General features: G+C 45.5%; 1 protein-coding gene across 1 annotated transcript in view; it reads right to left on the bottom strand.

The window, feature by feature from the left end:
* Positions 1-8,570: 8,570 nt before the first annotated feature.
* The window catches only part of BCL2 (BCL2 apoptosis regulator), a 163,511-nt gene continuing 145,297 nt past the window's right edge, over positions 8,571-26,784 (bottom strand). Inside the window, exon 2 of the mRNA XM_069467918.1 lies at positions 8,571-8,773. Coding sequence (XP_069324019.1) covers positions 8,639-8,773 — 135 coding nt within the window. The 3' untranslated portion in view covers positions 8,571-8,638. The remainder of the gene's footprint in view (positions 8,774-26,784) is intronic.

Below are 26,784 nucleotides of genomic sequence, written 5' to 3'. Positions count from 1 at the left end.
AGGGAAGGTCTCTTGAGGGTGATGTTAGTGGGCAAAGAGACATATGTAGAAAAGGATGAGAGGCTAATTAATCACTTTTAAACATTAAGAAATATAATCTAGGATAAAACCAGGGGGTCGAAAATATGCATTTGAGGAGTAAAAGGAACGATGCTAAATTTCCATGTTAAAAAAGAACTTGTTTCTGTCTTTTTCTTATAGACAATGTTTGAGAGTCAAATCACTATGGTACTTAGAGTCCATTATATACATTTTACAGTTTGTAGACAGTTGTGTCTAGATTTTTCTATATGTGTCTCTCGTTCAAAAGAGAATCACTGAATTGGTTGAATTGGCCCTGGAATGGTTCTGTCTGGCAAGTCCTCTCTGCTTGGTAGGGACCTGAGTTTTAATCCTCCCCTTGGTGGCATGTGTGGTGGGACACCAGCAAACACAGTCACTCTAAACCCATTGCCTCCTCTCCTCTTCCCATAAACATGGGGTAGGAATACCAACTAAATCTGTTTCATCACTTTTAAAATGTATACAATTCACATTTTCACCCCGTTTTAACCCAGATGACATTTTTAAACTAATGTTTAAAACTGATTAGCTTCTCATACTTTTCTACAACAAAGGTTAAGTCTATGCATTTTAATAAATTTTAGTGACCTTAAGCCTTTACTTTTTTTGTTTCTGGATTGAGTAATTATTACAATTATTATTACTGTCCAATTACCTGTTTCCTTGGTGCTGACAGAAAGATGAATTTAAATAAAAAGCCCTGCTAGGTAGTATCTGCTGCCTCCCCTGCACATCTGCCCTGCAGATTCCGGTAAAGTTGGGAGGATTTGCCAGGAGGGACTTCCAGCGAAGGGGTCTTCCAGCAGGTTGGCAGGTGTGCCACCTGAACGAAGTTTGACATGTTCCACCCTCTCATGTGTTAAAGTTGGCATTTAATTTTTAAAATTTAAATGCAAATAGTTGCTAAGGATAATTTCCAATGCATTGTTAATAGTATGAAAAAGAAAATTGTCCCCAAACTGTCTGTGGCAGAACTTTTTTGTATGATGTAACTTACAATCCCTTCCACCATGAAGTAATTGTGATTCCTGATAAAATGCTTGGGCAATTTCCGGATATACTTTAATGGGATTAAGAACTGCTGAGAAGTTAGGGTTCCCCACTCTGCTATCTTAAACCACGTCACCTAGGTCCCAGCCATTCTTTTGTTGTGGTGCCATTTCTTTTTTCTGTATGTCTCTTTCAAAAGAGAACCTCTGAATTGGCTGGCTTGCTGGGAGCCTCTTCCCTTGAGGACGGTTCCAAATAGAATTTTGAGACATGCTAATAACAAGTTTGTCTGGCAAGTTTAACAACTGACATTTTAAAATAGATTTGTTACATCACTTTTTAATAATACACAGTGGAACCTAAATACCATAATGAAGTGATACTCAACATCCTCCACGTGAAAAATATAGGAGTTATTTTGTCACACCTGGAAAGTTTACATCTTCCCTTTTGTGCCTTGAATTCATAATTCTACCCCCCAATCCTAATATGGTATTTCTTACAACTGAAGTTGAAAATTGATGAATCTATCATAATTTTCTATAGCAAAAGTAAGTCCATGAATTTTTGAGACCATAAGTCTTGACTTTTTTGTTCCTGGGTTGGTTGGTTAATTATTGCAACTATTCTTATTACTCAATTGATAAAAATACACAAATATATTACAATTCTGACAAATAATTATTAAATATAAAATGTAAATTTTATTAGAAATACATGTTAAGATAAATGGGGCTACTTTATTCCCCCCACAAGAAGGACATGTATCCATAAATAGAAATTACTTGTTGCCAGAAAGAGCTAGGGTTCCCAGCAAGTCTATTCATGTTTTTCATTGTTATGGATGAAAGCTCTGACAAGTGTTGTTCATGTAACAACTACATGGGAGTGGAAGGAGTTTTGTTATAGTGACGTTCCTCAACTCTTTGAATTTCTGAGTTATATTCCAAAAAAAATCACATTAGAAAAAAATCTGTTGGCTGTCTTGACTAGGTACTCTTTCAATTTTGTTGAAAGCAAAGCATTGGAAAAACAATTTACAAAAAATTTTCTCCCTAGTCATTAGAGACTAATATAGCCCCAGGATTTCAAATCATGCCTTTTGGTAACCTAAGGATTTTAATACCCCAGGGCCATCCCCAGTGGTGTGCAGGTAACTTTTGCTCATTTCCATGGTATAAATGTTTCTACCACGGCCAATTTCAAGCTACCAACCTGACTTCACTGACGTGCACTTGGGAAGACAGGTGCACAGTTGTCTCTGCTGGCCAGTGTGAGGCAGTCCCAGCCACTACTGCAGTGCCTCGCAGTAAGATTCAGAGAGGGCGAGCAGAGGGCCTCCCTTTTAAGAAGTTTGACAGATGACCGTGAAAGGGGAGGTGGGTGAGGAGAACTGGTCTGATTTCAGAGGTGTTCTCAAGGAGATCAGTTTATGAAAAAGTACCCATGGGTGTTGAGAACCTTGGTTCCTTTAAGCATCTCATGCCTGGGTACCTCTTGGAAAGGCTGTGTGTCCCCAGGGTTCCATATGCAGCAGTTTGGAGACCACCAATTGAAAGAGTGAAGCAGGGCCCTGGAATGAGACACACCAGGCCTCAAATCCTGCCTCTATAACTTATGATGTTTGAGAACTTGGGTATATTAACTTCTGAGTCTCAGTTTTCTCCTATAAAATAGGAGAAGCCAGTACCTACCTTCCAAGGTTTGAGAACAAATGGTAGTACACACACAGTGTTGCATCCAGCAGATGTTCGACAGATAGATGTTACTATCAGAGTCCGTTTAATTGAGTCTAAGAGAAGAGACTTGGAGTGTTGAGGCTTAGGGTATCAGGACACAAACTAAGTGGGAAACACTGGATCCCTTGTAATTTAGGATTTACTTGCTCCAAAGCAAGTGGCTGCTTTGGTTATCTAAAAATGTTAACTTCAAAACAGAACTTTCAGCTTGTTTCCCTCCTTTGCATACAATCTTTCATCTTAGGGAATGCAGAGGATGCGATCTCCAGTCTACACGGAAGAACACACCATCAACAACTGTGGCTCTCCTAGGGAGTAAAACTCAAGACTGGTCCATCTTAGACATAACCAGGAGGGTTAATTACCAAGAAACAAAAGGGTCTCCTTCTAAGGTGGTTTCACCTGTAAGGCAATTCCTTAGCCTGGTCCCTGAGGGTGGTGGTTTCACTGTCTTGTTAAGAAGGCTTTTCAAAATCTTGTTTAATGATGATGAATGGCAGGGAAAAATCATGCGAACACACTATAAACAATTCCAGGGCACAACCAATATCTCACACTGTACTTTATTTTTCTTCACAATATTAACTGGAAAGACAAAGAAAGTTTAATGGCAATGTGACTTTTTCCAACAACACAAACAAAGTGCCATTATACTTAATGGTGGTCAACTGGAGACTTATTTTACCTTAACTATGTAAAAAGTATGCTTACCATATATTTTTTTTTGTGTGTATAGCATTGCAGGATTATCAGCCACCCCTAAAAAGTATCAATCTTAAAAACAGCCATGGAAGGTAAAAGTATGAAAATCTTGGTAACAAAAGCTTTCAATACAAAAACACTTATTGTACACTTATTTTATTTAAAACAAAAATAACCGCAGTAACTCAAAACAAAACCAAATCTTGGTTGAGAACTTAAGAAGATATCATAATAAACACAATCACCAAAAGAAAGTTTTCCCCAAAGAAATTCAATCTTTTATCACTCCTTCAAATGCTACCCTGAAGGGAAAAACTTAATGAAATGAGCTATCTGGAGGGTCCACTGCAGATTTCCCAAAAGGTGTAGGTGTATGGCGTTACTGAGTATTACACTATAATCATATTTATTAACAGTCCCAGGATTTTTTGATTAGGCTAGCCTTTCCATTTTCCATGAGTATTTTTGTCTTCTGTGGTGAGCTTGGTACGCAGAACAACCTTGTTATTGATGGGATGTTGGCTTTAAGTTATTTTTCTGGGGTAGTCAAGATGAATTGGTGCAATACCATCTATACTCCATCTGGTTTTCTTTGTACCCAGTGAGATGCATATTTCATGGTTGTTCAAGGTCATGGTTGTCCAAAGACATGGAACAGAATGATTCATTGGGTAAGGTTAAAGGACTTGTATTATCACTTACCCAATTCAGTTTAACACTGTTTTATTTAATCTCATTTTATTAAAATTTTTTCCCCCTGTATTGTGCATAATAAGCATTTAGAAACAGATGTCCCTGTCAACCAGAAGGTTGACATTAAGTATCATATTGGTTAAAATTGCAAATTTATTGTTTAAATACCTACTAGACATATCCAGCTTGAAATGTACACCATTGCACTGCCAAACTGCACTGCACTTTGGAATCTAAATGTTTTAGCACAGAACTTCAAAATGTTTCTCATTTGTCACATTGACCTTACTGAAGGTATTTCATACCCTACATACAGCTCTGGCTATTCTGAAAATTTTCACTTGCTGATCCAAACTTGGGAAGGTTTTACTTATTTAAAAATTCTTCCTCCCACCCACCCCTGCAACAAATGTCCTTTGTGCCATAATAATTAAAAAAAAAATTCCCTGAAAGATCCAAATTGAATAACAATAAAGATCTGATTGGAACCTTCATAAGCCTGACAATGTAGAATTGTATTTTTTAAAAAGTGTGTAACCACATTTGTCTGGGCTGCAAAAGACACTGCAGAATAAGATCAGAATAGAATTTCAACTGACTCCCTAATTTCCTTAGAAGGGCTTATATTTCAAGCCCTTCCTGTTTTTCTCTGATAGAGTAGGTGTACATTACTAACTGTAAGTGATAAGAAGGTATAAAAACAACCACTGCCTTAAAAGTACAATTGGAATTAGTTTAAGTTCACATTTATAAATGATTTGTTTTAGGATAAGTTTCATTACAAATATAGACCATTTGCAATTCTGTTCATTCAATATATTCTTGATGTGAAAGCTAGACATGTGTTGGGATTGCCCTAATTATGTACGTTTAATCTTGATTATTATAACACCTCTTGATTTATAATCACTTCCTAATTTTTCCCACCGGGCCAGAGCTAGGTCTTTAGATGGTAAGCAATAAGCATTTACTAATGAAATAAAAGTCACATGTAAATGGAAGGCCACATCTGAATATCATAGATAAGTGAGCTGCAGCAGAGATGTTGGTTTTTTGTTTGAACTAAATCAAGGTGCTTCCTTAATTCCAAATGTGACTTTTATCCAAATCTTAAGACTACAAGAATTGTCAGCTCCTGAAAAATCTTCTGGGATGAACTGTTTGCCCTAGAATCCATCAGTTGCCATTTTGTTCTCTTAGGGGACTTGTGCAACAAGGGCTTAGGAGGTCCCAGAAGATTCTTAGATGCTCTTCTCCTTGGGGCTCTTTTTAGAGACCCAACTCCAATTTGGAAAGTATGTGTGTTCTGTTTAACTCTGAGCCTACCCAACACAAAAAAGAGTACTTCCAGAGGACTCCCTTTCGTTTATAAAGAGGAGTTAAGATGCAGGTGTGACCCCCTTCTCAACACTAAATATGGATGGCTCTCTGTTGCCTAGTTGCAAAATAATTTGATACCATGAAAAAAAGGAGGAAAAAAATGACTAGTTGAGGCTTTTATATACATTCATTGCTTCTAACATGTTTTTAACAATAAGAAAAATGCAACATCAACTACTCTTGAGCTAGTGCAGCCACAATACTGTACAGTTCTGGAGTCGGGCGGCTGGCACATTTATCATTAAAACCAGATAACAAAACCCCACAGCCAAAGGAAACCAGCCAGAAGTTAGCTCCCCCCGTAACTTTTTTTATATATACATTTTTCAAATACTCTGTGAATCCCATTTGAACAACAACAACAACAAAAGACAAATAGGCTTTATATTAAAAGTGTCCATGTTCTTCATTGTTACTTCTAAAGCAGCTTGGAGGATCTTGCCACTTGGAGTGTACTGCAAACTGACTCCATTAAAATGATCTTGGCAGGATAGCAGCACAGGATTTGATATTCCGTATTCATCACTTTGACAATGTAAACCTTTCATAAAATAATATTTTGCTTAAAAATTAGCATCATTCAAGGGTCTCATCATTCTGTTCCCTGAGGCCCGCCAGGGAGGTCTGGCTTCATACCACAGGTTTCCTGCTTTCTTGGTGGAGTGTAACCACCACTGCGGTTCAGGAAGGCCCAATAGGAGAGCCGTGGAGACCCCTGCGGAAGGAGGGCAGGAGGGCTCTAGGTGGGTCTTGCTGATTTCAGGCCACGTAAAGCAACTCTCTAAAGGTCAAAACCACCATAGCCAGATTTTAATTCTCTGGCCATTTCCCATCTGGATTTTCAACTGAATGAACCTCATGGGTTTAACCAAACATGCATGTAATCCTAAGTAACATGAGTTAAATGCTGGATTGCCCAGGAACAAGTAAACCTTCAAGAAACAAGGTCAAAGGGACAACAGATATATCCATCACAATAAACAATTCTGTTGACATGGAAATGCACACAACTTGGTTAAAACAAAGCTCCTCGGTGGCCAGTGAAATCCAGGGTCTCTCAGGTAGTTGAGACTCAGGGCTCATCTAACCTTCTCAGAAATGCTTCTGAAGAATCAACAGACAAAAATCTCAACTGGAAAATGATCACTTTTGCTAACAAATAGTGTAGAGGCCATAACTAAATACGATTTCTTTAAAAACGCTGAGATGCATGTATCTTTTTTTTAAAGCAGCTTTCGAAATATCAACCACAGCATTAAACAATGAACATAGTACATTCCAGAGTTAATACAGATAAATGGTATATAATGTGATAATGCCACAAAGTTAATGCACAAATGTCTCAAGGCTGACTCTAAACTTGAAAAAAAAAAATACTTTCTAGTTTATTAGCTGGAGATTTTTCTTCTTTCACTATTTCTCTATAGTTTTCCACCTTTTTTTTTTTTAATTTTTATTTTTTTTAATGCCCCAGGATGTACAGATAATCCCCACATTCCACACCTGGAACTCTTTTTTTTTTTTTCTGTCAAGTTTTCAAATAAAACCAAACTACAATGACAAGATAATGTTTTACATGTAATTCCATAGCCACAGGTCAATTAATCCATGACACCTCATTTCAACGCTTCCTTTAGGATTTATGACCCTCCCCAAAGTCATTTAAAGCCTTGCTTTAAGCCGCACAGGTGGGCTGATGGCTGCACAGCCAGTGCGCATGTGCCGTGGCCAAAATGGCGGCAGTCATCTCCTCTCATGTTTCGTTTCCGTGTAGGCTTCCCAGTCTTCACCGTCTCCCTCTGCTAGGAAAGGCACAGCGCCTCTGTTCCTTCCTTCCACAGTGATACATGTCTTGAGAAGAGCCGTGGCTTCCAGGTTCCACGTGGAAACAGGCCTACCTGGGGGGCCCCAGGCTAGCAGGCCCAGGCCCAGCCCCTCTATTGCTCTTTCCTGGCGGTGGAATTCTGAGCTCCGTCAGCTTGCAGACATTCAGAGACCACACTGCTCTGTTTAAAACCCCTGGAGGAGGCCCGCGAGTGCCCAGGCCAATTTTCAGGACCAGGCCTCTGAGCTGGGACGCCGGGCAGGTTCTGCAGACTTGGGTCTCTAAAAGCAGGCACTTGTGGCGGCCTGTTGCTCTGGGTAACTCTTAGCCTTTCTGAAGCTGAAGATGTGGCCGAAACGCTCAATTCTTCAAGTTCCAGAGGATCATTTCCTACTCAGACAGAGTCAGTATTGGGAGGAAGGGGGGGTGTTGCGTATCTAAAATATATGATTATACACAATCAGGGCTTAAGGTACTGGATGATATTGTATAAATTGCTAAAATGCTTCTCGGCACAATTGGTAGCTTAAAAAAATACTTTCCTATGGTTTAAGGGCATTTCTCCCATCGCTGTCCTTCTGCGTGGAAATCCAGGAGGGTACCGTGTTCATCTGAAATTCCCAACTTTTTTCCTTGAACCAGGTATGTACCACGTGAGTTATATGCAAAGAGTCTGTTCTTCAGGCCAGGAAAGATTGGACTTCCTCCCAGCACCCTCCCTTTGTTAATATCCCAGCCCCCAGGGCAAAGAAATGCAAGTAAAATGAACACCTTCTCCCCAGCCTTCCCCACAGTCAGGTCTTTGTCCATGTGTCTGCTCTTCAGATGGTGAGTTAGTCCAGCCAACAACATGGAAAACAAATCTGTGTTTATTGGCACCAGACACCCAGGTGGAGCCACACGAAGTGGTGCTTTGCAATTCATGGTAGGGCTTCCAAAGACAGGAGTTTCGATGGGACTGTCTTAAATAAATAAATCTTTTTTCTTAATAATGTAAAAAATAAATGATATTTCCCTTTGGCAGTAAATAGCTGATTCGACATTTTGTCTGAAAGCTGTTTTGTGTGTGTCTGTGTGTATGTTGTTTATTGGGTTTTTTTTGTTTGTTGTTTTTTTTGTTTGGTTTTTTTTTTGTTTTTTTTAGAGAGAGCACAGCTTTGTTACATGGTACATCACTGACAATGCATATTGTTTCTACTGCTTTAGTGAACCTTTTGCATATTTGTTTGGGGCAGGCGTGTTGACTTCACTTGTGGCCCAGATAGGCACCCAGGGTGATGCAAGCTCCCACCAGGGCCAGGCTGAGCAGAGTCTTCAGAGACAGCCAGGAGAAATCAAATAGAGGCCGCATGCTGGGGCCATACAATTCCACAAAGGCGTCCTGCAGTGGGGGAAGAGGAGGGAAGAAAAAGAAAGACTATTAAAGAGATCATGCACAGAATGCCACCCCACCGAGAAAGAGGCATCCTGCCACAGCAGCCTGGGCACCTTCACAAGGGCCAGAAGGGAAAAGAAAAACACTCTTTGGAGAGCATGATTCAGAAACCACTTTTTTCACTCATTCAAGAAATATTTATTGAGAACCTGCTCGCTTGCTGGGCACCTTAGCGATACAGCAGTGCATAGAATAGATTAAAGGTTCCTACCTTTTATCTAGTGAAGCACTATAGACAGCAAACAAAATAAACACATCATATTAATAGTGTGTTAGAGAGTGGTAAGTGCTAAGGAGAAAAATAAAACAGCAAAGGCAGTTAAGAAATATTGGAGGTTTTGCAATTTTAGCTAGCATGGTCATTCACAAAAATAATAAAATGCAGCAATGATGACGACTGTCATTCCTTTATCGAGTGCTTGCTATATGCCAGGCACTCTACTGAATGCCTGACATGCATTATTTTACTGAGTCTTCATACCAATTTTAGGAAGTCATTTTATGTGTTCCTGTTCTCCAGTTGAAAAAACAGACTCAACAGAGGGTAGGGGACTTGCCTAATAAATGGCACAGCCAGCTTTGAAGCCAGATCCAAACCAGCCCCTTCACTCTGCTGATGCCCTGGCATGGCTACCGGCAGCTCTGTGAGAGTGGGTAGCCTGGCGGGGTGCTAGCTGGTGGGTGAGGAAGGGCGGGGTGCCTGGCCCCTGAGGTTGAGAAGACGGTTCTCCCAGGGAAATGCAGCTGTCGGAGGGTTTCTCTTGGGGGTGGCTAGACTGGACGCCCACCACTCTGCATTTAACTCAAGTTGTGAAATGCAGAAAGCACGCGCTCTGTGAGGTGTCCCTGGACACGCAGGTCCCTGAGGGTAGACAAGGGCTTCTGCTTTCTGTTCCTATTGCTGCATCTGAAGTCGGGGGTGAAGTGTGTTGTAACAAAGTTCACCCTCCAGATTGTCTTAGATTGAACAAATCATTGAGTGCTCATTTCCTAGATTTTGGAGAGTTAATGTTTCACATTTGGAACCAATGAGTATTTGAACAACTCCCTGCATGAATATTTGAATGTATAAATCAGTAAATGGATGCTTTTTGCTTGCTGTGATTTATTCAGGTATGAAGAGGAAGACAAGGCATAGTTGCAGATTATTCCCAACAACCCTGAATCAAAACACGTGATTTTATTATAGGAAACAGTAACAATACTATGACTCCGGGCGCTGCTGTGAGGAGGAAACTCTAACAATGTTCACAGTGATTTTTGTCTACCTGGGGCAAGTTCTACAGTGAATGGACAAGGTAGCTGTGCATGGTCTTGGTACGTTGTAGGTGCTTAGTAAATGTTCAATGATGATTAAAGTTTTCTGAATTCAGTCATTGTTTTAAAGTCTGTCTCTGGTCTAACACTTCATCCAGATGCTTGTTAATCTGTTTGAAATTATTCCTTCCATATGTAACAATCTCTTGGAATCCTGCAGAAGTCTTGAAGTGAGGGTTTAAGGCACTGTTAGGGGAACATCCCACATTATTACATATAGATTTAGACAAGTTACTTTTCGTGTGTGCATAGTAGTCCATCATATATATGTCATACTTTAGCCAATTCCTTATTTAGGCTGTTTAAAAATGTTGCTATTATAAAAAATATCATGATTTATCTTTGTACATAAATGCTTATCTACTTTTTCAGTTGTTTTTTTGAAATAAATTCCTAGAGGTGAACTCAGTCATCAAAATGGCTTCCGGCAATGATGAAGGGCCTGTGTGAGCTACCCTCACTCTCTGGTGGGGTGCCCTGTGACCAACGGCACCTTTTGCAAAAGGCGGGCAAGCGTTTAGGTCAGCGGTTCACACTGAGGGTGATGTGCCCCGCACGGGACATTTGCAGTGTTCAGAAACATTTTGGTAGTCATGATCTGGGGTGAGGGTGCTACTGGCCGCTAGTGGGTAGAGGCCAGGGATGCTGTTCAACATCCCACAACGCACAGGGCAGCGCCCACCACAGAGAAGTCTCCAGCCCCCAAATACCAAAAGTGCTGACGATGAGAAACCCTAGTTTAAAAGATACTCTGTGATCACAGACCACCGAAGAACAAACGGTCCATCCGGTGTGTCACCAGCGTTGGTCAGATTCGCAGAGGTTGGTTAGTCAGCCCGGACAAGTAGCTGCACACCAACCAGTGGGCGCTCTGTCTCTTCAGACGCACCAGCCTGACTTGTACCAGGAGAGGGCGTAAGGGTTTTCTTCTTCTTTTTTAATATCTATTGTTAAAAATTTTTAAATTCGAGTCTTAGAAAATCGAGGTGATAGACATAAATGAGATATGCGATTAGTGCTCTCAGCACAAACCTGAGGTATAATCATGATTGTCCAGAAACACACCTCGAGGACTTCTTTACACGCAGGAGAAACTCCATTTCCTCCAAACTCATGGCAGGATCCCATAGACACAGCTTCAAATGTTGAATAGCCCCTCTCCACGCTTCTCTCTCTGAGGGATAGGCAGGCCAAACCCCCATCAGCCCAGCCAAAGGACACCCTGAATTCTTCAGGGCCCTGGAACGGGGTTGTCTGCAATTCAGCTTGACATCGAGAGGGTCCATGGCTGGGCCCTGAATTCTCAGAGTCATCAACACAGTTTTCTTAGGCAAAATCTGAAATGGACGAAGCCCCTGGCCCTTTCTGGACCGGGAGCATCCTAGGAACGTGCAGGAATCAGGACAAACTCTGGTTGGCATTTTCTCCCAGTCTGCCTGGCACATGGAACCAGGGGGCAGACGAAAGGCCTCCCCAGACACCCCTACGCCTCTGGAGCTGGCATAACTCCCTTTCACAACCTTCACCCCTCACACAAATAACAGTGCTTCTAATGGACCACACAGGCTGTTTCTGATGTGCATTATAAAGAAAAATGTCATTTCTAGAGTGAGATGAGCTAAACTAGCATCTCTTGCTTGACCCAAAGCGTGAGCACAGAAGTGCTATTGCAGTCCCCGGGGCTGGGAAAGGCACTGGGCTTGGAGAAGTCTGGGTGAAGCCCAAGCTGCGATGTTTTATTCATTGATGACCTTGAGCGTATTACCCAACCCTGAGGCTCATTTACTTCACCCATCACCACAGAATTGGTGGTTGGGAAGATTAGTGTAGGTCACTCAAAGCCATTTGTAAATGCGATATAGAATGTGAACTAGTGGAAGGACAAATGCCTTGTTCTCGAGTCTGTGGTCCTGCACACCTGCTAGGGACCTGCTCAGCCCACACTGCCCCTCCAGGTTCTGCCGAGCCTGCCATTTCACAGCAGCAATCTCCTAGCTCCTCTAAGCTTTTGGTTCTGAAGATGGTTGGTGATTTCCATAGAAATCATGAATTAAAATGTGCACGTTCATGTTCTGGTGCAAGACGGGAAGTGACAATACAATGCCCATCTATAGATCTTCATAAATTACTGGTCAGGTTGAAGGACTAGGGGACGAATCATTTACCCCCCTTGAGCTTGGATCTGGCCCCTCCACTTTGCCCTTCTGTGATTCCAAAGTGCAAAGGAGACCCTGCGGCTTCAGGACAGAACGTCCTAAAAGCTACTTTCGTAGGGAGGCTTCTTGCTTTTTCAAACATCCTGATTAGGGTGATTTTCGAAGTCTGTTTGAACAGTCTGTCATTATTTGTTTAACTTTGAAAGCTGTTTTAAATAAACACATGCTCATTTTATGTATTAAAAGCAACCAAGAGGGACAAAGAAAACCTGGGTCGTCACCATGTGATTCAGACAAAATCCCAGGCTATATATTTGGGAGGCTCCGCATCTCTCGCTCATGTCAGGACTGGCCAGGGCTTACCCATCATCTGCGATGCGCTCAGGTCCCCCCGGGAGGGCTCCTTGTGCCCTTTGTGGGCCCCTCACCCTGGGGAGGTGGTGGGCAGGGCCCCAGCTCTGGCTGCTTTTTCGACATTGGCTTTTCCACAAACTTTAAATTCAGAGGCCACAGAGGCTCTAAGTTCCACCCGGGGCAGGATGGCCAAACTCCCACCCCGGCCTCTACTCTCTGCTGCAGGGTGGGAAGCAAGCCAGGAAGCGGCGGACAGGACAGACCCGAGTCAGGACTCCCTAACTCAGCAGAAGTGTCCTCATCCCTCCTGCACTGCGACTGTGACTCGGTCATGGGACCGCTCTCACCCCCTCTCTCTGTCTCTTCCTCTCTCTGCTCGCCTGGAGGCAACACACTCTCCAAAATTCCTTTTCCCCTTTAGAACCTTTCAAGGAGTTTCATTTAAACCTGATTGCAAATAAAATGAGATTAGAAAAACAAACCAGTCAGATTGGCAAAAGCATAAGAGGGTATTGATACCGAGTGCTGAAAAGGATGAAGTGGGGTGGATTGGGGGTCCCTGAAACCCTTACATCCAGGCAGGGGGCAGTGGAGAGACCTTGAGAATTGGGTAATGCACATCCAAAGCCTTAAAATTATGACCCTTTGGTTGGTAATTCCACTCCTAGTTATTGATCTTGAAAACAGAATCAAATGCACTATTTATAATAGCATAAACCCAGAAACAACTGAAATATGATTGGTTAAATGAATTATGCACAGGAGCGCTGTTTGCCCATTAAAAGTCATACCCTATATTTATTTGTTGGCAGGGAAAGATGCTCCTAACATTATACTGAGTGAAGCAGGACAAAACAGTAAGCAAAACATAATTCCATTTTTGTGAAAACCTAACACGTGTGTGTGTGCATGCACACACATGGAAAAAAAGAATATAAGGAGAAATGCCAGGATGTTAACAGTAATTATCACTGAAGGCAAGAGTGGATGTGAAGAGACAGTATTTATGAAGCTATTATGACTTTTTTCTTAGGTGTATTATCTAATTTTTATGCAAAATATGTATTACTATTTATGAAGTATACTTTAGAATATACTATATGTAATAATAATATATGCTTAAGTGCCTATTTCATCTGAAAAAAAAAAAAAACCCAGACTCCGTAATCTGACAGACAAAAATATTGGGATACGTGGGCTCCCAGGCAGGAGCAGCTTGGCCCACATCCACACAGCGATCCCCGGGGAAGTGGACTCCTCCTCAGACCCAAGCCCAGAAGAGCTGCCAGGAGCTCTGCCCAGCTATAGCAGTGTCTGCAATAAGAGGTTCAGGCTCCAAGCTCAATGCTGATTTTCAACTCTCTTTCTACACCGGGGAAAATTTAATATGGCTTGGCTAGCTATAAAAAATTCAAAATTCAGCTACATTCTACAATCTTTGAGCCAACTGTGCATGCAGGCACTATATAATCAAGGGGGGATTGGAGGGGGGAAAGCCATCCTGTCCTCAAAGAGCTTACAGTCTAGAGAGGGTCACACCTCCTCGTGCACATCTAAACTAGACTAAATCAACGTGTGCTGCCACTTTGCACCCTTCAGAGTGGAAGGTCCCATCAGAAGATGAAAGTAAAAAGAAAATCAGATGGTGCCAACAGGAAATCAAACACTGCTACCAGACTCCTTTGATATTTTCTATTTTTCATGGCTTTATAATTTTGTCTCCAGGAGGATCTCCTCTCTCATGACAATCTTAGGGTTTGGGAAGAAAAAGAAAGAAAAGGTTGAATCAAAGTAGCAGAAAACTTTGAGCTAGAAGGAACCTCTAGGTGTGTTCAGATTTCCTGCCCTGGTGTAATTACGCCTAATAAAGAAGCAGATAAGCGGTGGAGCTCTTCACAGGTTAGAGCACTTCACAGGTTAGAGCACTGGTGAGCAGCTGTTTCTTCTTGCTCCCTGCTCCCCGCTCCCCGGGGCCTCTCCCTGCCTCCCTCGCCTTGCTCTCCCCCTCCCCACCCTTCTTCTCTGCCCCAACCTTGACTCCATCCCACAGGATCCTCATCTGGGCTTCCAAGTGGTGCTGAAGAAAGTCGCCCAACCGTGCAGACTGGTGCTGCTCTAAACTCGCAGTCTCCAAACTCGGTGAGTTCTTGAACCCTCTCAGCCATTACCTTTGTCAGATCTTTTCTCCGTTCCCTTCGATGACTGTTCCAAACAGCCACCACTTTTCTGACGTGTCCTCCTCACCTTTCAGCAGCTAAAGCCACCCTTTTCTTCTCTGAGAAAATGGAGGCCACTGGGCAAGAATTACCATAACTTCCTCTCCCAGCCCAGCCACTAGCTCCCATCTCTGCCTGTCCTTCCCTGCTCCTCTCTGTCCTTCATCCTGATTCTACCATCTCTCATTGCTTCGGGAACCTTCGTCTATCAACTGTCCCGGCTGTCAACTACAACTTCAACATCATCCTTCCTTCTGCCTCAGATTTCCTCTAAGTGTTCATGCCGGTGCGCGTCCCGCACTAACCATCACCTTCTCTCTCCTTCCCCTCCTGGACAAGCTTCCGACCCACCCTCATTGGCTCACTTCCCACCCGCCCGTCACCCACTCGGTCTGCTGCCTTTTCTCTTGTGCCTCTGAAGCCACCCCCACAGAGGCCACCAGCAGCCTCCCTGTGGCTAAATTCGCCTGATGCTTTTCAGCTTGTGTCTTGCTAGGTGCGTCGACGCACTGAGAGTCTTCCCTGCCTCCTGGAGAACTTCCGCTCTGTCTCCTGCGTGGGCACCTCCTCCTCCGCCTGCCCTGCTATGTACTCTGTGCCCCGCAGGCTCTTTCTGGATCATCTTTTCTCTCTTTGGCCAACCTCCTTCCTGCTCCCGGTCATAAATACCCTGCCTATGATGACATCCCTGAAATCTTTATATTCAGCCCCACTTTCTCCTCTAAGCACCAGATTCTTATTCCAATTGCTTTCTAAGATGTTCCCCAGGAAGGTACAATCAACCTGCCCCCAACTGAAGCTGTCCTCACTCCCTGCACCAAGCCTGCCTCTTCCTGCCTTCCTCGTGCCCATGTCGTCAAGTAAACCTATGCCCCAGGAGTGTCCCCCACATTCATTCATCAGTAAAGCCTGCCGTCCTAGGTTGGGTTCCCCCAGAAGCAGACCCTAAGACAAAGAGTTGAGTGCAAGCAGTTTACTGGAGAGACGACGATGCCAGGAACTCTAGGGGAATGGGTAAATGAGAAAGAGTCATGCACGAATTAACTTATCAAGAAAGTTATTGCTACTGGCGAGTGGAGCTTAATCCTGGTGGGGAAATCTGAGGGCCAGTGTAGAACATGCACCTCTTATTATCCCACGGAGGGGCCAGAGAGCCGGGGTTTTTATACACCAACTCCTGCCATTCATTGGCTGGAGGTTGCGCCTATGGAGCATCAATACCCAGCAGGTATTGTGCACAGGTGAAGTGGGCTCTAAGAGCCAGAGAAAGCCCTCAAGAAAGAGATGCAGATGCTTTATCTCTTGTAGCTGGAGGTCAGCTAGTGAGCATTGAGCAAAGGGTGAGGGGACAAGATGGGGCTGTATATGCACCCTGGATTTTGCCACCTAAACATTTCTCTCTCTTGATTGCCTTGTCTCCCCAGGATGACTGCTGTGATTTCCAATTTTATCTCTCTCCCAGCCCTTGAATCTCCTCTTTGTGTTGCAGCCAGAGAGATCTATTCAGAATCAAATCTCTCATTTGCAAGCTTAAGCCCAGAGGTTCCCAGTGCTCTGGCCCCAACCTAGTTCTGCTCAGCTTCTGACACTTTTAAGTCAACTTTGGTTCATTCAGAGATTCGGTGCAATCATTTTCTGCAGGCAACTTTCTCCAGATCCCTAGGATGAGTTTAATAATCCTCAGCTGTTCCCTGTAAACGGTGTTATATGAAGATCATCTGTTTACATGTCTGTCTTCCCCATTCAACTATTAGCACCTGGAGGTGCAGGACCATGTTTTATTTATCTTTGGATCCCTGGAGCTTGCGTCTGCCATATTTTACGCACTCAGCAAATGTTTGCGGAACTGAAATAGACTGATTTCCTTTACTACATAGCAGGTTTTCCAAACATATCCTAATAGATGATATTTTTTTTTAGGGGATTATTCAGAGGCCAAATACATGACTGGCTTAAACAAAAGTCAGTGACCTTTTTTTTTGCAGAAGCCTCTGGTGTCTTCCTCCCAGGGACTTATGTTCAGGCAGTTTGTTAAGGGCACGGTGCACTCATCGGCCTGGGATCTGACTGGTCAGGGTCCATGCCACACTGCTTACTAAATATTTTTAATATCGTCCCACCCATAGACAGTGTGGTTCTCCAAGGGAGGGATGAGCTGAGCAGCGTGCACCAAAATCACTTGACCACTCAGCCCTCTGCCAGGGAAACTCCTGCTGTGCTTTGAGTGTTATGAAGACCCATCTTGACAAATGCTGCCTAGAGGTGAAAGAGCAATAATCAGGGCATTTGGCAACAGGGGCAGTATTGGTGCTGGTTGTACAGGACAGGGGAGACGATCAAAGGCCAAAGGCTGTTTCTGGACACGTATGCAAACATAAAGACCACCGGATGGGTCCTGACCCTGGATTCTACCAAGGGGGTGTGAGGCTCATTCGTGATACTACCTGAGACGCCTGCAGCCCCATAGAGTCTGCTGACATGCAACTGCCGGGTGAGAGAGGAGGAGAAAGGAGGAGGTGAAGGAGGAAGGGAGCGAGACAGACATACGCTGGCAGAGATGAGAGCTCTCCGTGAAGCTAAGGAAGTGGCGATTCTCATGACACCAGGCTTGGCCAAGAGCAGAAGGGAAGCAGCGGCCCTGGCTGTTGGGAGTGGTGGCCGGCAGAGCACACGCGAGGAAGTGAGGCCTTTTTTCTACCTGAATAAAGCAGCTGGTGAGGAAGTGACTCCATTTCCCCCCTTATCATTGGCTCGGCAGGATTTCCTCTGCAGCCACATTGTGCTGAATGAGTCTAGAGGGTTCCGTCTGCGGAACAGAGTGGCGCTGGCAGTTGCAAGCTTCTGTCCCCTGTGACGATTCCTCCCTCACCCTCCCTTTACTCCCAAAATATTAATTCCGGGTTTGGGGGAAAAGGAAAAGGAAAAAAATAACCCTCGAGCATATAACTGAAGGACACACAGCTGCCTGGCCTGGAGATTGTGAAGAGACACACACAAGCGTGAGAAGCACAAGGACTGTCCTTCCTGCACCCTAAAGCCACGTTCAGTAAATGGGGGTTGATCCTGGAGGAACTTCGGGCCCAGGGGGAGGGGCTAGTTGAGTCACAGGCCAACAACAGACGATGAAACCTAATCTGAACGTCATTTGGATGTAACTAGAAACCTGCTAGAAAAATGGCAGGAGATGAAAAACCCAAACAAAACAAAAACAAAACTTGCCCGCCTACCAGCGCAGGTCCAGCGAAGTTTTGGTGTATTTTGTTATGCAAATTTAGCTGAGGATGCAAATTAGGCAGAGGCCCTCAGGAGCCTGGGAGGCAGAAAAATGAGAAGCCTCAGTGGCTGCTTCCTTTCTCGGGCAGGGCACAGTTTGAAAATAATTTGCAAAGGTGTCTGACTCTCCTGGGAACCTGCGGCCACAGGGCCAGGTCAAAGGATCCTTGGCCACGTCCGCCAGCTAGCAGAAACCTGAGCTGGGAGCCCGCCGTTCCCCAGGGCCGATGCGCAGAGGATTCCTAGTCTAACTAGCAGCTGGGCTGGGGCAGGAGGTGCTATCGGGAGGGAAGCACAGAGACAAATTCCCCACTGCTGCACTAGCTATGCAAATACTTCAGGGAGAGGCTACCCAGCCACCTGTGGGCTCAGGTCCCTCTTGCAAGGAAGTGTGACCAGTCCAGTATTTCAAAATACAGATATACTTTTGAAATAAGCAAAGAAATGCATTTATAGCAAAATGTGCTAAAATATGTTAATGATTATGCTACTTGATTCATCAAGTTCATGTAATAAACCATAACAAGGAAGACGAAAGGCTGTGTCCATACTAGACCCTGAAATCTCGCCGTCGGTAGCTTATTCATTCGGTAACCACAGATATTTTTTGTAAAGTGCTGAGGAATCTCAAAGCTAAACAGGACACAGGCCCTGCCCTACAGTAATTGCTTGGTAATACTCTAATCCTTCGCAGCCGCTGTAGTGGCCGTGAGCGTGTTCCCAATACAGAATTCAAAGCACTCTGTACACATAGGCATGTTTTTCCTGCAGCGCCCTGGCCAGGAGCGAAGAGACTGATGCTGCTGTCCTCACTCTGCCGCACACCTGTGGACGCCCTAAAGAAGGTGCCGTCCTCAGGAGCTCACACGCACAGAGGCCTCAGTAACCTGCCTTCCGGTGTTTTGGCTTTAAAACAAAGTTTATTCATTTTTCTTCTTTACCTTCCTCATTCCACTACCTTCTTTTGGCTAGAGCCCTGGACCGCCCTTTCTTGCTTTGGGCTTATTCTATTTTTTACTGTTTTAGGGGAAATACCACATTATGATATTGTGTTGGGCATGAAAGTATGACCAGTAAAAAAATCTTAATTATTACAACTCAATAATGAAAAAGCTAAGTAGCCTAATTAAAAAATTGGTAAAAGATTTGCATAGACATTTTACAAAAAAACATATACAAATGGCCAAAAGTACATGAAAAGATGCTCAACATCATTAGTCATTAGGGAAATGCAAATTGAAACCACAAGGAAATATCACTTCACACCCACTGGTATGGCTGTAATTTAAAATGGACAAGAACAAGTGTTGACGAGGATGTAGAGAAACTGGAGCCCTCACACAGTGGTGGTGGGAATGGAAAATAGTGCAGTTACTGTGGAAAACAGTTCGGGGTTCCTCAAAAGGTTAAACAGAGTTACCATGTGATCCAGCAATTCACTTCCTGGGTATATATACCTGAAGTAATTAAAAATGTATGTTTACACCAAAACTTGGACACAAATATTCACATCAGTGTTCATTATTCCTCACAGCCCAAAGTGGAAATGACCCAAATGTCCATTGACTGATGAACAGATACACAGAATGTGGTCTATCCCCATAACGGAATATCATTCAGTCATAAGAAGGAATGAAGCACATGCTACCTGCTACAACACATGCTACAACATGGATGACCCTCGAAAACATGGTGCTAAGTGAAAGTAGCCAGTTACAAAAGGTCACACATTGTATAACTCTATTTATATGAAATGTCCCAAATAGGCAAATCCATAGAGACAGAAAGCAGAGCAGTGGTTGCCGGAGCTGGGGAGCAGGGAGAGGAGGGAGTCAGTGCTAATGGGTCAGAGCTTATTTGTGGAGTGATGAAAAAGTGCTGGAATTAGATAACGGTGATAGTTGCACAACCTTATGAATATGCAAAAAACTAATGAACGCATCATCTTAAATGGAATTTGTGGTATGTGAACTATATCTCAATTAAAAAACCTGAATTACATTTCTTACACTACACGAAGAGGGACCATTTTTATACTGTATGGAGTTCGACAGAAGTACTAGTTTATTCTGTAACCCTTGCCCATAAATATACCAGGAATGGGACTCTTTTGGTTAAAAACTTTGCACCATTGTCATCCTCAAAAAAAAAAAAAAAACAACAACGAAAAAAATGTATGGGTGGCACAGTTTGTGTCCCGTAAGCGAAGTCAGGATGGCCGAGCACCAGCCTAGGCTCCTCCTCACGAGATGAGCAGCTCATCTTACCTCTCAGGACTTTGATTTTCCTCATCTGAAAGCTCTGCAGCAGCTCATCTCCAAGGACTCTCCGCTCCACCGCCCGGGCTTACAGAGTTAATCGTCATACTCTTCCCCCTTTCTCGTGCACCCTTTAGGACGTCGTGATTTGGGATATGCTGACGCATGTCAGAAACTGTGTTACTGTAGCTATTGCCGATGACGGATCTCCTGGTTCTTCCCTGCGTGGCCCTTCCCTCTCTGCCACACGCTGCTTGTACGCCCCCCCTCCTCCCCCAAACCCACACCTGGCCGCAGAACCCCCCCACGTGAAGCAGGAGGAAGCCGCCTCGGCATCGTGGCCAAGCTGCTGTGGCCTCTCACGTGCTTCTGTGCTTTTAATCTGTTTGCTTTTATGAGCATAATCCAGTTTATTTGTCCCCTAGTCCCCACCCCTCGTATTTCCACAGAGCCCTCTGCCGCTCACGCCAATTTTAATTAGACCTGGCGACATCAGTGTTCCTCAGAGTGAGGAGAAGGGGGGAAGCTTTGCTTATCCTCAGGGCCAAACAGGGCCCTCCACTGCCTGTCACGGGCTGGGGATCCCACGGGCAGACCAGCGTCTGAAATAGATCCACCAACTGTTCTTTCTGGGGCTCTGCGGCCACAGGTGTGGCTCCCTCCCCAAACCTCGCCATTGCCCACACCTGTCTCCGTGTGTGTGAGCATGAACGGAATCACCGCACACTCCCCGGGGCTTGGCAGCAGGGGACTACACTACCTGTAGGTCATCGTTTGGGCCGAGGACACAGGGGTCGGGTGCCTGCCATGTGACCTGGGAACGTAGGGCACAACCAAAGCTGCCTACCTGTATCTCTGCCGCTGCAAGAGTTAATTCATGAAAATATGCCAAAAATGGGAACTGAAAGCAGATGCTTGTTAAGTTCTGCAGCGTGGTCTAATCGCTGTCATCAGGACATCACTGCTGGGGGGTGGTGGGGAGAGGGACTCCTTCATTTATTAAACATAGAGGGCCGCAGTTGGGGGCCAAATGTTTGGTTCTCACTTGTTTAAATCAGTAAGTGTTGACTGAGGTTGGCAGGAGGGGAGAATACAAAGAACCTGCATTTCCTAATAGGAACCTGCTGAAAGTGGCCTCAGACCCAGCGGGGGATGTGTCGGAGTGAAAGAGCAAAGCAGATCGGGTCTGGCCGGTGGCATCCTCGGGGGGCTGGGTAGTGCCAGGACTGGTTAAGAAATCAGCCTGGGTGTCTTTTCTGGAAGCTTCATGCTGCACTGGCTCCAGGGCTCTGGGTGACCTACCGCAGGCTCAGACATCTGTCCAGGACCAGATCTGCCCCCGGACGGTGCTGGTCCTGTTCTCTGTTTGAGCAGGTAGGTCACAAGCTGCTGAGCCCTCACCGCCTGCTAACACCCCCTCAGCAACACCCCGACATGTGGTGAGTCTCACCCCCTCTCCGCTCCCCATTCTGCAGCCCAGTGAGTCACTCCGTGATGGTCAAAATGCCCACGAATTCTCCGAGCAGCCCCCGGGAGAAGCGTCTCGTCCACACTGTCAATCCCCCCATCAGTAAGAGAAGGATAATTATCTCCTCTGTGCTGGGGGCTGACGTCCGCGGCGTACTCTCTCGGTGTGCTCCATGTGGCCGCGCTAAGAAGAATCTGCTTTCATTTTGCAGTTTATGATTGAGTTCAGTTCACCTGGAAAGACTCAACACGAATAAAACCAGATGCAGTTTAAGGCACACTGGCTGGCTCTTTGACAATCCTCTTCCTTCCTCCCCAGATAGTCTTCCTGTGCCCAGGGAAGGCAGCAGACCTCTCTATCATGAGGAAAATGCAAAGTCCCTGTCAATGGCAACAGCTGTTGGTACTGAGACCTGCAGATGCCGGGCGAGGCCGGGGCTGTGGTGTGGGACGCAGGCTCGTTAACACACGGCCTCTTCACCGTGAGGGACCTCTGAGTGCACGACTGCCAAAATGATACGGCCGTATATACGGAGAGAGGGAGAGAGAGAGAGGGACTGGGAAACACAGAGAGACACAGAAAGATGGAGAAAGACAGAGAAAGCGAGAGATGCTGAAGGCAATCAAGGATGAGCTTCAGATGAGCAGAGGGAATGAAAACTCTTCCATCAGCACAACGTCCGGGGGGACAGCTGACAGCCGGCTGACCTGACACAAGGACACCCTCTCACAGTGAAGTGAGCCTGCCGGGGGCACGAGCAAGGTCAGAAAACCACACGTGCCCACCGTACGAGGCCTGTCAGTGTTGTCGGCAGCGGGCACTTAAAACGAGGAAAGTCGTGCCCCTGGGAGCTCGACTTCCAAGGCAACCGTCACTTCCCGTCAAACGCTCAGTGTGGGTCAGACACATTGGCAGCTCCCAGCACCGAGCCGGTGGGACTCAGCCTGCAGAAGGTACTCAAGTATGTGCTGGCTGGATTCGAATTGCACCACGGGGCCTTCATACACCGATTACTCCTCAGGCGAAAAGACAGGGCCAGCATGTCCCAGGAGGGACTGGCAGCTCAGTGGCCAGTGTCCATGCCTAGGTGCATGGTCTTGGGGCACCTGCCATGGTCGAAACCTTGGAGCGAGTCGGCTCCAGTTGCATTTAGTGACGCAAACATTTAGTGAACATCTGCTTTGTGCACGGCATTGTGCTGAGTGCTGCAGGGGAAGTCGGGTGACCACGGCTCTGTATGACAAGGAGCTCCTTAAGGCAGGGATGATGTCACCCTCATTACCCAAATCAGGTACTCCATAAACACTCCTCCAGTGGGACAACTCAGAGATGTTCACTCCAAGGTCACAAGAAGCAGCTCAAGTTTATACTGGTGAAGGCTTCAGGAGGGACTGTGGGTCGAACAGATTTCTATTTCTACCGAGGGAATCCTGTGGCCTGTCTTGGTTCCACGGGCAACGGGCTTTTCATAATATTCGTTACAAACTTTGGATGGCTCTTCCTAGCACTGCATGGGTCTTCTTTCTCGAGTGTGGCCCTGGTTCCTCTTGCTTTGATCTCTCCTTGGGACACATCGACTCAAGGGATCCAGTTGCAGTCAAACCACTTATCAAAGTATTTATTTAGTGTCTACGTCTGGCCAGGCACTGACTCTCGGATGAGAAGAGAGAACTAACTGTGGTGCCAAGCCCCATGAGGTGGCTTTTATAAACAACACTAGACAGACGAGACGGCCATCAGAGAGGTCACACAGCTTGCTCCTCATCACACAGCTCAGAGTAGCAAAGCTGGGATCTAAACCTAGGACTGTGCAAGTCCTAGAAATGTGCTTTTTGGAGGCAGAAAAGACATAGAAGATCCAGTCCCCGGGGAGACAAGCAGTACATCTGAGAGGTTAAACAGAAGTCCTGAGGAGTGACAATAAATGCATCAAGGGTTCTTAAGATGGGCTGGGCTGGAGGGGACAGCGAGGGAGACAGGAGCTGAGCCTTAAGGACTTTGAGTAAAGGAGGGAAATGGAGGATTTCAGGGCATGGAACAGCACGGAGTTTGGGCCCCACCTGGGGGTGCTAAACTGAGCCGGTGGGTGCAGGCCGGGGACGAGCCGGGGAGTGCACAGGGCAGCACCAGCAGAAAGAAGACCCGTGACCAAGGAGAAACCACAAGTCACAGGACCCACCGCCATCCCCCCGGGCAGCTCTGTGGACTCAATCCCACGGGAACGTGCCCTGCACACTCTGGAACCCCCTGTCTGTGGTTTGGCCCTGTCGGCTGGGGCTGCACGTGCCTCCGCAGGAATATTTTAAAATGCCGTGTGATACGGACTCGCATCCCGACAGAGAAAAATTTTTTTCCTTATTATTCAGGAAAAGCCTTCCCTTGTACAGGGGATTCTGGAATGTGAAAGATAATAAAAGTTCCTTGAGTCGCAAAAACAAATCCAACTTGAGGCCTATTTAGAATATTAAACTATGTGGCTGCAGAGCGTCCACGGCGGCCACCGGATTTCGATCCTTTCAGCTGTTCTGGCTGGACCACAAGCAGTTGTGTCTGCGACGCGCGTGAACAAGAGGGTTCCCACGCCACGGGCAGGGCCCGAGCCCTCAGCAGAGACGCGGGGGGAGGAGGCAGGCGTCGCTGGCCACCTGCCACACCGCCCTGCTCACTGTGTGGGCTCCTTCTGCCGTATCCCCCGTTATTCCTCATGACAAGTAACCGTTTTCTCTGCTGACTTACGCTTTTAAGATTTTTTGTAATTTAACAAAGGCAGAGACCTTTAAATTCCTAGGAACATGCCCAGCAAGCATTTTACAAGAACCTATCTATGCTCTTGGAGTATTTAATCCTCTAATGTTCAGTTCGTTTCCAGAAGGCTGGACGTAGGTGGGGCAGTTTGTGACTGTCGCAGTCGGGAGTTGCACGCGGAGAGAGGATGCGTTCAGTGTGGTCTCCACTACGCACAGTTAAAGATGAGCAAATAGAAGCAGAATTGCAGAGTCTGTCGCCTACCACAGCTCCATCCTCAGCACACACAAGGCCTTCAACCCTGCTTTTCGGGGTGGCTGAACAGCGAAGAGTTGGAGGGAGACAAAACAGGCTAGACATGGTCCAGGTCCTCTGAGACCTCCCAGCCTGGCTTCCCCTGCTCCACCATAACTCAGGCAGGATGCCACTCCTACATCTCAAATCCCTTTGCCCCTGAAATTCCCCTTCTTTCTTTTCTTTTCTTTCTTTCTTTTTTTTATTTTTTTGGAGATAGAGTCTTGCTCTGTTTCCCAGGTTAGAGGACAGTGGCATCACTGTAGCTCACTGCAGCCTCCAACTCCTGGGCTCCAGCGATCCTCCTGCCCCAGCCCCGAGCCTCCCAAGTAGCTACAGGTGCATGCCACCACACCTGGCTAATTTATTTATTTATTTATTTATTTATTTATTTATTTTGTAGAGACAGGGTCTCACTATGTTGCCCAGGCTGATCTCGAACTCCTGGCCTCCAGCGATCTTCCCACCTTGGCCTCCCCAAGTGCTAGGATTACAGGCGTCCCTTTCTTTTTCTCTCCTTTGCCTTTTTCTTTTGCTTCGCTTTCCTGTTCCCTCCTTGTCTTGCATTTTATCAACGGAAGTTCATTCCTCAGTTCTGATCCCCCCCACCCCCATTCTCCATTTGCTTGCTGTGTTCTAGGATAGAAAATTCAGGCTCTAAGTTTTCTGGAAGACAGTAATTCCCCACCGTCTCAGATATGTAAAGAAATAAACATTGCCTGAGTGGAACAAGCGGGACCTCTGCAGCCCAGGGACAGACTTGGCCACGGCTGTGTGGGACCTTCCAGCCCTCCTCCTGGTTTGAAGGCCCCTGGCCGTGGGCACCGTTGGGAGAGTGTGGGCTGTACCTGAGGCCCCCAGGTAACGATGTGAAGCTCCGCAAGGCATCGTGGTTACCGTCTGACCATGAAGTCTGACAGCACGCCAGGCCTGCGATTCGGCCTGCAGTCAGCCAGAGGCTTGCTCTACAAGCCTCCCTTAACCCCTGGGAGCTAAATACTGGCATTGTGGTTATGGGACAACGGGAGAGGGATTTGTGTTGGATAAATGAGCAGAATAAAAACGTCTACATTTCATCTTTTCTTTGTGTGTTTTCGCCTCTGCCAAATTCTTGGAATTCTTAAGACTTCCAATTTTATGTGCTTTTCATTTCCTTTTGAATCTGGAATGTCATTTAAATGTCTTTTGAGGTAATCCTAACCTACTGAAGCACCCTCGAAAAACTGCGAAAAAATATTAGGGTTATTCCCCACACGCACCTGGAGAGTTTTAAGAGATTTCTGATCCCCGGGCATAAATTCATGGTTGATGGATTTATAGATTCAAACGGGTATGTTTTACTAACTCAGTACATCACTTGGAAAAGGTGATTTTATTAAGGGTAATTTTAAATGTTAAAAAATTATCATTTCACTGCCACATCGTGTCTGCAATACCATTTAACGAGAGAACAAGAGTTCCAAGGCTTTCAGGTTTGGCCATGGCACACACCCTTTCCAGGGCAGGAGTCCCAGCAGCCGGCACCCCTGGCTCTGCAGGGCGTCGTGTTATCTCAGATCCATAACTGCAAGTTGTTCTGTTCTGAGGTCCTCGGTTTTATCACAGTCCACACAGTGGCAACCTGTGGGGTCTGAGTGTCCACAACTCCCTTCTCAGGTCCTCTGCTTGCTGTCTAGGGCTTTACCTCCCCAGGTTTTTAGAGTCCCATTTGTAACAGGAAGAGAATGCCCCACGGTCCCCTACAGGCCCTTGGCAGTTCTAAGGTAACATGATTTTTAGATTCAGGGACTCCGTTTTATGTTTGTGCATCAAAAGCAGGGAGGATGACAGGGTTGTGCAACTGGGACACTGGGAGAAACAGGCTACTATGGCCTTT

The sequence above is a fragment of the Eulemur rufifrons genome, chromosome 5 (assembly GCF_041146395.1).
Source record: "Eulemur rufifrons isolate Redbay chromosome 5, OSU_ERuf_1, whole genome shotgun sequence".
Lineage (NCBI taxonomy): Eukaryota > Metazoa > Chordata > Mammalia > Primates > Lemuridae > Eulemur > Eulemur rufifrons.
The sequence above is the reverse complement of the archived record's forward strand: the minus strand, read 5'-3'. Positions and strand labels throughout refer to the sequence as shown.